The following is a 12114-nucleotide window of genomic DNA, read 5'->3' as shown; positions in this document are numbered from 1 at the left end:
TAGGGCTATATTGACACATTTAAATATCTTGATATTATGTTATTTTGTTATGTTATCCAGATATTATGTTAATCCAACAAAAAAATGGTTAAACATGCCTTTGATAAAGTGTCAAAGACATGTTTTGTATAGAATGTCTAGGCATTGCCTGGATGATCAACTTTGCCTTTAACATATGCACCACTGCCAACTGGTGCTCAGTCTGTGTATGAAGTGTTATTGCTGATTCTTGAGCTCAATTGAAAAAATGCTCAGTGTTGCAGAGTCTCATAAGCTACACCACACTGCTTTACCTGTGTATTGTGAGATACTAAACTTTTCGTTCTGCAGGTTGATCCTGGAGCGAGAAGGGGCTCGTTCTCTCTTCAGAGGATTAGGACCAAACCTTGTGGGTGTGGCTCCTTCCAGGTATGAGCAGCATGTTGGCTTGTTTGCCTACTATGAGCACTTTAGTTGTAGAGTTGGAGGAATTTACATTGGACACAAAATCCACAAAAAAACAATCACAAATACACAAACTGAAAGTGATTTGCTTGCATTTCCAGCACCAGGGAGGCTTCTCTGTCTTGCTTTGCAGGTTGCATAACAGTCTTAACAGAGCCAATGAAACTGCAGTGGAGGTTATCCAGATGTGAATCTGTCATGTGATTGTAATAGTTAAGCTTTATCTGAGAGACGAGTGGTAGCTTTCCTAATCTTCCACACAGACCAATTTTACATCACGGGGAATACATTCACTTGTCACATCTCCTCTCAATACACAATGAAGTGCAGATGGTGTGCGTATGCATTTATTGCATTACATTAATCAAGATAAAAAATAGCAAAATTTACACAATATACAGTATGGAAGAAACACTTTGACTAAATTCAGGAAGACTCAGAATAGCCTTATTTGTCGTGTCTTTTCCACAGGGCCATCTACTTTGCAGCATATTCCACGGCTAAGGACAAGCTGAATGGAGTGTTCGAGCCCGACTCTACCCAGGTGCACATGGTGTCCGCTGGAATGGCAGGTAATGACCACTCAAGTCTCCCCTTTACCTGTGTTTGTGTTTCTGATTTTAACTGGGCCAATACAGCTCTTAGGGCATTTTACAGATTTTTATTTGGCTTTGTTCAACCATTTTCTGTACATGCTGATTATTTAAATTTTTATTTTTGATAAAAAAAAATGGTGTAATTGTAAAACAAATCACATTCTTGTAGTAGTATAGGTAAAGAAAGCACAATTTAAGGCTATCGGGATCAGAGTCATTTTTAAATGGTAGAACTCATCTTTACACTATAATCTGAGCATTTATATAATTATTACAGTAATGAGTATTTTCTGAATTGTGTTAATGGTGTCTTCATTGCCATTTGAAATAGCCTTTGGCCATTTAGGCAGTCTAGTCAAGCAGATGGAACATGGCAATCTGCACTTTTGTATTACTAATACTGAATACAGCTTGGTGTTTGTTCAGGGCAGCGAAAGCTTCTGGTCCTTAAGTTTAGGTTGTGCTTTCAGTGGCTCTGAGCCCTTTGTCCTTATGTCCTCTTTTTGTTTTTGACCTCGTCCTTCTCATCTGTTTTTATTATATTGACCTTACGACCTTGTTGGGGCCCTCTGTTAATGGTTTAACATCCACGTTGTCACTTGAACAGTGTGGAGTGGGCTTTGCTCTGTGTGTACAGAGGAGAGAGCACGGCCAGTGGTCGACCGCGGCCCCTGGCACTCGGGCGGACGTGTCAGGTAGCACCCCATTTCTTAACACTGGTATGAGCCACACCATGGTGATTTTCTTTTTATAGGAAGATGCGTATTATTTCATTTATAACTACCATTGCTTATAGCAGTGTGTCTGCTGCTTGTTTGTAGTCTTAGTCTCTCATTAGTTTTTGTAGTGCTTTTATGCACACCCCTTCCTCTTAGTCGTATTGTGATATCAATAGTAAAGAAATGCTAACCTTGTCATGATCTTGCACCCTAGTGTAGGATATCGAGGTAGAAAGAGCGTTAAAAATATGGTCAATATTTATCAATAATCAGTATAAACTAATTGAATATAACTTATTTAAATATGTAGAGCCTTCCTTCACTTAATTTCTCACTAACCTTTGATATATGATCCCAGGGTAAAGCTCTTTATCTGGTAAATCTGTCTGAAGTGACTCTTTGTTTAAGAAAACCAAATTAGAGGTTTAACATAACATTTCAGTTGTAATATAATATGGACTAGTCCAATGAAATTGGCAAGCATTCATTAATCTCAGATCTTTGCCTTTAACAAATCCACATGCTTTGTGTCAATCACACAAAACAACAAGGTTAGCATTTCTGCATAATTGTTTTGCCGTTTAACTTCTTTATTAAATTTGTAGTTACTTCACTAATACATTTACTGAAAGAAGAATTTTAAGGCTGATAATAGGACTATTTGTCTTCTTTAGGTTAGCAACAGTTTTAGTTGTATTAAATAAAATGCTATGATTAAATCATAATTTTTAATAGATAATGTTTTTTTGGATGAAGGTTTAGTGTAGTTTACATTTGCAGCAGGGGTGGGTGGGGCGTGGGGGTGGGGTTAGATGTGACTGCTGTTGTGACTATGGTACAGAAAAGCCTGTGTCTATTTTAGGGCTTTATTATAAAGCTTTCACCCCTGCGTGATTGGGTGGGAGACCCCCGCCATCTGAGCCCCCCAAATCTGCAGGCTTCTAGCTGCAGCGGGGAGGAGCTGGAGGAGCTTTGCCCCTCCCTCGTGAGTACACGCCATAGATGCTACTTTTCCCTTTTTCTACCTTCTTTTCTCTCGCTCTGTCTCTCTTCTCAAGGCCTGTGGTCCTCTTCTCATGCAGTTGTCCTCACTTAGGGTTGTGTTGTCTACATAGATTTGCAGTGGCCTTAGATGTTTCTAGAAATTGTTGTTATTTATAGTTTAAGTGTGCATTTGCATTCAATTTAATTTCATAAATTACAGTACATTCTTTGCTGTGCAATAAAATATAATTGTACACAGTATTCAAATCCCATACAGGAAAACATTGCAATTGGAATAGCATTTTCACAAAAAAAGAAACACCATATTAGTATCCTCATTAGCATGCAAGTAATTCACTTGATTCCTATAACAGGCTTTTTAATGCATTACAGTGACTGACACATTAAGGTTTATTATCTTTAGTTCTTTATAAAGCTCAGAGACCTCTCACTTTAGCCCTGTTTAATAATTAAACATGTCTCTCTAGGTATCATTTTGTTCTTCCTTCCATTGTTGGTATGCCGACAGTAAACAAAAAAAGAGAAATGTACAGGCCAAGACCTCCAGTGTAATGACAGTTGACAAAACGGTCATTAAGGAATTTCACAAAACACAACCACAACTGTATAAACACAGTCGATTTTTTTTTACATTTATTACTGCCTTTACAGTTACATTCATATGTACACTGTAGACTGCCAATTTTCTTTCTAAAAGTTTAATTCTTAATATAAAATTAAATTGATAAATATATATTTATGTATTTTGTTCTAAATATATCTTGATAAACACAGATGTTTTATACTAAACCCTTTCACAGATAAGCATACATTCATGTGCTCATTTGAACTAATAATAAAATATGTGATTTTGTGTTTGAAACGCATTTTTAACGACCCATCTACATTATGAAAGTGGTTTATACTTTCAAAGTATTTTCCCACTGTTCTTGTTTAGTTCATAAAAATATGTTTTAATGGAATTGATTTATTTTGCTTTAACATATTGTAACTTATTAAACTCTTCTCAAATTTCTAGGGTTCACAGCCATTACAGCCACCAACCCCATCTGGCTCATAAAGACTCGTATGCAGCTGGATGCCAGGTGAGCATCATAAAAAAAATCTTTGTCCAACTGAACAAGTGTCAATTATACATGGTAATAATTTTAAACTAACAGTTGTGTATTGTCCACAGAAACCGCGGGGAACGGCGCATGAATGCATTGGACTGTGTACGGCGAGTGTATCAGATGGAAGGACTTAGAGGATTCTACAGAGGCATGTCAGCCTCATATGCTGGTATTTCTGAGACTGTGATCCACTTTGTCATTTATGAGAGCATCAAACGTAAACTGCTGGAGTCCAAAGCCCACACTAGTATGGACGAGGAGGACGAGGCTGTGAAAGATGCCTCAGACTTTGTGGGAATGATGCTTGCAGCTGCTACCTCCAAGACCTGCGCCACAACCATCGCTTATCCACATGGTAAGACCTATTTTTATACTTCATAAATACTACTACAAATAACGTATTGTCATAAAGTCCAAACATTGAAATCTTTTTGCAGAGGTCATCCGCACACGACTTCGAGAGGAGGGCAGCAGGTATCGCTCTTTCTTTCAGACTTTATTGACTGTTCCCAAGGAGGAAGGATATCGAGCACTGTATCGTGGCCTGACCACTCACCTGGTCCGACAAATCCCCAACACAGCCATTATGATGTGCACCTATGAAGTAGTGGTGTACCTGCTCGGGCGCTAGACATCCCTCTTCTGAAGAGGAGGCTTGTCTGAAGACCAAAGTATTGAGCATACTATAGACAAAGAAAAAATCTTTTTTTGTAAAAAAAGTTTTGGTCCTCAAGTTCATCAATCTTAACTTCCAGTACCATTTCTTATGATACTGGATCAGAAGAGTCAATGTTAATGATTGAAAAATAGGAGAAAAGCTGACAGATTCATGGCAAGGAGTATGAGACTAGACTCCATGGTACCTCTATAGGAAAAAGCACACATCAGTGGCCTTAACTATGTTTAAAGCTTACAATGCAGCCTTTTCCTCTGGTGCTCTTCATACTGTGAATGGGAGACACCTGGAAATACTTTCTTGACTGTATAACTATCCTATTGTTATTTCATTGTCCAACATTGGTCTAACTGAAGGTCACACACCAAATTTCATTCACAAAACTACTGGAACCTGTAAAAATGTGGTTAGATAACGTTTGCTATTTAACCGCATTGCTCTGTAATTGTTGAGGCAATTTATTAAATATATGGTCTGTTACTAAGCACATGCTAATGGAAATTTGTAATTTTCCTGAACTATTTGAGATTTTACTGTTAAAATAGGGCTTATTGGCAGTGGTATTTTTTTCTGAGCTCAGCTCTTTTCGATCAAATAGTCAGTTAGTCAGCTTGATTTTAACATGATGGGGAAGGAAATCATACACTCAGTTATTAGAAGTACAATAGCTTGTGTGAGATCACCATTTTAATGAAAATATTTCTCTGCATGTGCAATACATTACATCTATTCAGATGTCCCTCTTCTATCAATGATATGGAATGACACAGTGGTGTGGAAGAGCTACTGTACAAGAATGGCAGCTTTCTCTGCCACTTTGCCAGTTCTCCTTTTCTAGTGGCTTCCAATTGACCTTAAAACATGCACTTTTGTGGCCTTTTGGGCTTGTGCTTTGCTTTTGTGTGTAAACTTTCATGAAAAAGTATTATTGTTAATTAAAATGGTATTTTGTGCAACTTATGGCAGATCTATTGTAAAGCTTAGAATTCTCTGTAGCAGTGAAGGATGTCCAGATGTGTGTAGACAAAGCTGTATGTGTATGCATATCACTCTTAAGGTCCTTATTATGCAGTTGCCATTTGCAAGTTATTGTTTGATGTTTTTTTTTTGTTTTGTTTGTTTGCTTCTTTTACTTAAACTGTCATGTGAAATACCAGCGGGAAAAATCTATGAGTGTTTTGCAGACAGTTACACCAAGTCATTTTTATGTTTACATTTGTTCTCACATTGATTTTAAAATGTTATAATATTGTTATCAGTGCAATATTTCATTTTGAGACCTTTGGAGACCAAATGTAAAAAGTTGGTGTGAAGAATATGTGGAATTCAAACAGCAAACAACCCCCCCTTCCCCCCCTTAGCACCAGGCTGGTTACATATAAGACAGGGGTGCCCAAACTTTTTTCACCGAGGGCCATATCTTGAAAAATATTCGACACGGAGGGCCACAGTGGTCAATACAGTGGATAATTCAGATGGTGCATTTAACATAGTTTTGACTTCATACTTTAAATAAGGCTTGAAATATTAACATTTGGTCTGTTTGACAATGCAGTATTTAGGTTAGATTGGTAGGATTATTCAAATTTGCTGTAAAAAGTACTGATTATGATCAATTGGGCCAGTTCACCTGTAGGTTTGAGGGCCGCATTTGGCCCCCGGGCCATAGTTTGGACACACCTGATATAAGATAATACTGTGATGTCTGATTAAATTCAGCAAGTCATGTGCATTCAGTTTTTGTTATGTTTGGTCTGTTTTGGTATGTTTCTATGTGAAATTATTTTAAGGTTGCATTCTGTAAAATCACTAATGATGCCTCAGATGTGCATTGTTTAGTCCCAAATCTGGGGACATTTCATGTACTGGTAGTTATTTTTTTGTTTGTCGTGTTGTCTATTTGCATTTGGGCAACTGAAATATTTTGTCATTGATTTGATTCTTTTAATAAAAGAAAATACAGGTACACATGCACTTCTGTTGTTTGTGCTGGCCTACAATATAATCTGTTTACAGTGAGTGTGCCCCCTTCAAGGATTGTGCTAATTAACCACGGTCAGCAGATGGCGCTAAATGTCTAAGAAGAGGTATCACCATCAACAGCGCGTTCATGTCTGTTACTGAAGCATTAAATGATCGATTTCTACATTGTACTCTAATGCGTTTAACCAATAACAGAACTGATCAATGAATAGGGATAGATGGAAATGGAAATAATCCATCATTGTGGCTAATATTAAAATTGCCTTTGGATATTTAGTATTGATTCCTAAGAACAAGCTTTTGAGTTGGTAGACAGAAGCCACTTTCTGAATTAGACAATTTTTAGAAAACAGAGGCTATGTAAAAACAAGTGGACGTTTAGCGGACGCTTAGTAGTATAATAGTACACATTTGATGCCATATCATTATTTTATTCGTTATTATATTATATTATTTTTTTCTTTATGTCATTACCTTAAAACAAATTATTGACAAACAGTCACATACATCAATACCTTTTAAACATATTTAAATACCATATTTAAATTATCTCCTGTCTCAGTAAGAATATTTATGCAAATAGACAATAAAAATACATGAACATAAATAAATCTTATCAAACATGAACGCACCTTAAAGTGTACAGCCAATCAGGTCACGGCAGAGTCCTACGTCACAGCTGAGTTAGCCAATCAGTGAGCGCTCTCAGGAGTAAACGGAGATGTTCTGCGTCGGTCCTCCGCTGCCACCGTCGCTGATCAAGCCCCTGTTTACCGCAACAAAGAAGCGGATCCGTGCCTCCCCCACTGTCACATTTGTCACAACGCTGGGATTATGTTGCTGTCATCGGCGGACTAGAAAACTCACCGATTCCGTTGTCTTTTTCTTTATAAACCGCGTGATAAAAGTGCGTTTCGTGGACGATTTGTGTTTCTACGGTAAGTGTTTCCCTGTTTACACCGGATACAGCGGCTCCGCGATTTGAGCGCTGGGTTATTTGTAGTCAGACTTGGCTTGTGCTTTAATTAAAAATAGTTGTTTATCTTTACGTTGTAGTTTTACGCTCACAATCAGCTAACTTTCTTTGTGTATGGTAGTTGGTGACAAAGTTAGTCCACGAAAACACTATGGATTATCAGTTCTCAATGTAGGAATGTGACTCCAACTTTCATTTTACAGTAAAACGGGCAGAGATGACGGGCTTATAACATGTTGATCCAATCATCTAAGTAATCATTGATATTCCTTATCGGTTTCTTAAGTCGTTCTGGTTCTGGTTGATTAATCGTCAAACTCCAAGTGGATATCCGCCGATGAAAGGAAGGAAAGGAAGGAAAGGAAGGAGTCATGTGGAACTAAGTCCAAACCGTGCCAAAACATCTGCACGACTCGATGCATTGGCCAAGTGCTGTGACTATGGTGTCTATGGAGTTTAATGGAGCATATTTTGCATGGTATGTTCTGGTGGGCTCTGGGACGTAGGACGTGTTCTCCAGGTGTCCTCTCCAGGAGAATGGTGGATGGCATAAGCATCCTGATTGATGACTTGTGAAAAGGAGAATGGGGGTCCGGGGACAATGTGGTTGGCATCATGTGACAATCAACTGGATCTGAGCTGCGGGGACTTTGTGAAATCTATGACTTTGTTGTGTTTTTATCAAATGAATAGGCTTGATCTTTGGATTAGGCCTGTTTGAATTTTGAAATACCACAGTGGGCTACAGATGGTGAGGAGTCAGAGTTGGAGAGCCATCCCTCAAAGTCAATGGCCACACAAGAGTTGACTCAGTGTCGTTACATGCTAATTAATCAACCATGTGGTGATGAATGATTATTTAAATTTTACTTGGCCAGTTTGTCATCACCAGTGCTCTGTTCCTCAAAACACTATGTCTCACTCTCTTGTTTCCAGCAGTGTCATGACAGGATCTTTCAATGTGAATTGATCCGCATCAATCATCATTATTTACTGTTAATTACTTATATTTCCCCGACTTGCCCCCGCTGTGCTAGTTATGCATCACCAGAGGAAGTGGGCTCCAGCAGGAACCAACCTCAAAACATCTGAACATTTGAACCCTCAAATTAGACCAAATCAAAGCACACAACAAACTGCAGAGTACTGAGAGCTGCTGGAAAAAGCCCATATCAGTGTCATATTCTATCCTAATGTGGGAAAAAAAAGAAAATCTAAGCAGTTGTATTGTATAATTACTGGAGTGTCACATTATTGGATCTGTGACTATATTAATTTTGCAATGCTAGACAAAACAAACAAAAGGGGGGAAAAAAGAATGAGACTGCCTTGGCCAGAGAGCCAGGATGAAACCCACCCAGATACTGAGAGAAACATGCAGACTGTGCACAGGGGGCCCGGGTCACCCAGGAGTTGAACCCCAAACCTTCTTGCTGTGAAACATAAGTGCTAGCCACTGTGCCACTTTACCATCAATATTTATCACCATATAATTTGTGTCATTTTGATCTGCATGTGTGATATATTTTCACCTTTACATTTTTACCTTTTACCTTTTTAAATGATTAAATTACTTAATATCATAAACATAAAAAAACATAAACCACTCTTAAAGATGTAGGACTTACTGCTGATTCTACAGAACTGCCACAAGCAGCACTGTCTCTGTCCGAATCAGAGGCAGCGACACAAACAGTGATGCAGAGGAACAAACAGATGAGCTGATGTGTTCCTCTTGCCCTTGACAGGTGCTCAGTGTCCCAGTACTGAACAAAACACACACCTGCCCCACTGTGGACGTGACTAACCAGGTCACAACAAGCACACTGTAACTGAGGCAATGGTTCTTTACTGTAAAATGGGCACATTCACTCCCTGCGTCTGTCAATAGATGGCAGGAATACATTGACCCACCATGCATATTTCCCCCCTGTGTTTCAGCTTGCTCATCAGTTCTAAAGAGCTTGGTTGATTCTGCTTGTCATGCTGCGTGCTATGTGTCAGTTTTAGAATTGATTTGCAGTGGTGGGATGTTAATCAAACACTTGTCAATGGTGGGGGGGCATGTCCAGGCAGACCCTCAGGAAGGAGACATAAACTGGAGGTTATTAAAGGCAGAAAGACCTTGGGTTTTGGATTTAGAGTGCCACTAACTGTCTTCTTGTCACATTTTGTGTGAGTAGTCATCTGTCTGACACCTTCTCACACAAAGCTACCATCTGTAACTTTTGCTGTCACCACTGTCAGACAGCAGTAACACAGATAGCATCTAGTGGTGCTATGAGAGAATACAACAGGCCAGAGTTGGCCAGTCTAATTACAGATGGTAGCTGTAAAATCCTCAATTTTACATTTTCAAGGCAAATTATTTAAAAAAATCATTAAATTACTTTGACTACCAGAATTAGTCATTTTACTACCGTGTATCATTAGGGGGTATATTCAGTATATTATTAATAATTCTAGACTGGAATTGTTTTGCGAGCGATGTTTTACTTGTAGGATTATGGTAAACGTTCACATTCACAAACATGTTCATGAGTGTTAACATTTGAGATGAGGGTCAAATATAAAGTGGCATGTATTTAAAAACATGTTAGGTCTAAAATATAAGATTACCAGGTTTAATATATAATAAGACATAGATAATTGGTTTGAAATCGCAACTTTAATGATCACATACAATTTTTATTAAACTGTGATAAATCTTGCAGACCAAGGCTAGTTTTTATTTTTTCCTTTCATGCAAACAGTATAAAACAGGACTAATACTGTAGATAATAGGCCATTTAGAAATGTGAGTGTGAGTGCGGCATTATACCAACACAATATTTAATGCTGGCAGACCAGTGCTATTCTCTTATTAACCAGAAAGAGGAGTTATGTTGTGTAAGCTCATATATCGTATTGTAACAGGAATCCTGACTGCCTGCGCCCACAGTTTACTTTCAAAGCTAAAAATAGCCTAGACACGCAGTAAGGCTCCTGCCCACACATCATCTTCACTAATATTAGAGTTTTGTGCTAGACCTAGAATACACATATTTAAATGCTACTTGCTTCACATGTGTGGAAATAAACTAGGCCTTAAATTAACTTTAGTCCAGGGGACTAGCATGTATAAGGAGTTCTTATGTTGTTTGTTGGCTGAGTGTATTTTATGTCCCTCTAAACAACAGAGAAAGAGCTTTTAGTGCAAGTACCTGCTTCAGTTGAAGTGCCCCTCAGTGCTGTTTTTGGTTGCCTGCCCAGCTCCCCTTTGGCACATTCCCTAAAGCCCAATGGAGCAAAACTGAGAAAATGTGTTTTAAAAGTCAGCAGTCAAACAAGAGTAGTTGTAATCTTATTGATTTCAGTTCACTTGGCTCTTAAAACAACCATCTCCATGTTTGGTAATGGAGAAGGTTGAGGGTGAAATTCACCTTTGTCAATCAGTAATACTTTCAGTTGTATTTTTTTGTGCTACTTGTGTTAAATGGTAATACATATTTGAAGGTGTTATCATAGTAAGTTCAAGGCTTTTTGTTATCATGTTTGTGACGATGGAATACTGGACCCTTTTGAGACCATCAAAGAGACTATAACATCCAGTAAGACACATGTTGTAGTACAAAAACATGGTCTTCTTGGCATTATTTATCTTGATCAGCTGGCTCATGATTTTTCCCGAAAGTGTTTTTACCTCTTGATAACTTTACTGTTTAGGAAAACACAGGGCTGCTTCCATTTATTTTTCTCATTTTAACCAATTTTGGACTCTTTTTGTGCCTATCTGTGCTGTGTCCATAATTATAGTTCTGGTGAGGGTGTTTAGACTCATGAATATTTAGACTGTGAAGTGTCAGGGGAGGCCCATGTGTGGCTGGTCTGCTCTAATTATGGAGACATAGGCTGAGGCATGATGGGAAATGATCAAAAGCTCATATTGTGGTGGAAGTTAATGTAGGCCCAGACCGCCCAATCAGAAATAAGGAAACCTAAAAATCACAGCTGGTAAGGGGTCTCTGCAGCTGCTGCCTCTGCTGCTTTTGTTTAATTGTGAGATAATGATGGACATAAGTTTGATAAATTAGTGGGATCCATTTTTTTGGCAAATCTTGTTTAAGAAGCACTGGCACGGGAATTGAATGATGAAAAGCCAAGTGTCAGTAAATTAGGACTTATTGGGAACCTTAATTCATTTCAGTTCAGTTGTTAAGTCTCATTCGTTAATCTTTTTCTTCATATTAATGCATGTGGAAATATTCATTCTCACACTCATTCACTGGGCTTAAGTTACAGAACAACAAAGAGCAAAAAGCAAATGTAAAACACAGCAAGCACTTGCCCAGTCTTATTGAAAGTAAAATGTGTGGCAATGGAAACCCACAGCCATCTACAACTGAAATACAAAAATAGATTAGACTCCCATTTTCTAATTTATTGAAATGTACCGGTAAGTTTGTTTCAGAAGATTGAAGTGGAAAGATTCTAAAGTTTGTCATCAATTTGCAGCAGGATACTGTGTGTCTTTACTGGTGATGTCTCTGCCAAAGCGTGAAGCGTGGGTGTTCAAATAAAACACATCTTCAGGCCCAGAAATGATTTGAACGTGGTACAGGGC

General features: G+C 38.3%; 2 protein-coding genes across 2 annotated transcripts in view; both read left to right on the top strand.

Moving 5' to 3' along the window:
- The window catches only part of slc25a36a (solute carrier family 25 member 36a), a 44040-nt gene extending 38924 nt beyond the window's left edge, over nucleotides 1–5116 (top strand). Inside the window, exons 4-8 of the mRNA XM_033982490.2 lie at nucleotides 331–408; nucleotides 916–1016; nucleotides 3783–3849; nucleotides 3942–4231; nucleotides 4314–5116. Coding sequence (XP_033838381.1) covers nucleotides 331–408; nucleotides 916–1016; nucleotides 3783–3849; nucleotides 3942–4231; nucleotides 4314–4507 — 730 coding nt within the window. The 3' untranslated portion in view covers nucleotides 4508–5116. The remainder of the gene's footprint in view (nucleotides 1–330; nucleotides 409–915; nucleotides 1017–3782; nucleotides 3850–3941; nucleotides 4232–4313) is intronic.
- A 2141-nt stretch (nucleotides 5117–7257) lies between these two features.
- The window catches only part of LOC117385223 (SPRY domain-containing SOCS box protein 4-like), a 55335-nt gene continuing 50478 nt past the window's right edge, over nucleotides 7258–12114 (top strand). Inside the window, exon 1 of the mRNA XM_033982491.2 lies at nucleotides 7258–7473. The gene's annotated coding sequence lies outside the window, so the exon portion shown is untranslated. The remainder of the gene's footprint in view (nucleotides 7474–12114) is intronic.

Source organism: Periophthalmus magnuspinnatus, chromosome 17 (genome assembly GCF_009829125.3).
Source record: "Periophthalmus magnuspinnatus isolate fPerMag1 chromosome 17, fPerMag1.2.pri, whole genome shotgun sequence".
NCBI lineage: Eukaryota > Metazoa > Chordata > Actinopteri > Gobiiformes > Gobiidae > Periophthalmus > Periophthalmus magnuspinnatus.
The sequence above is the reverse complement of the archived record's forward strand: the minus strand, read 5'-3'. Positions and strand labels throughout refer to the sequence as shown.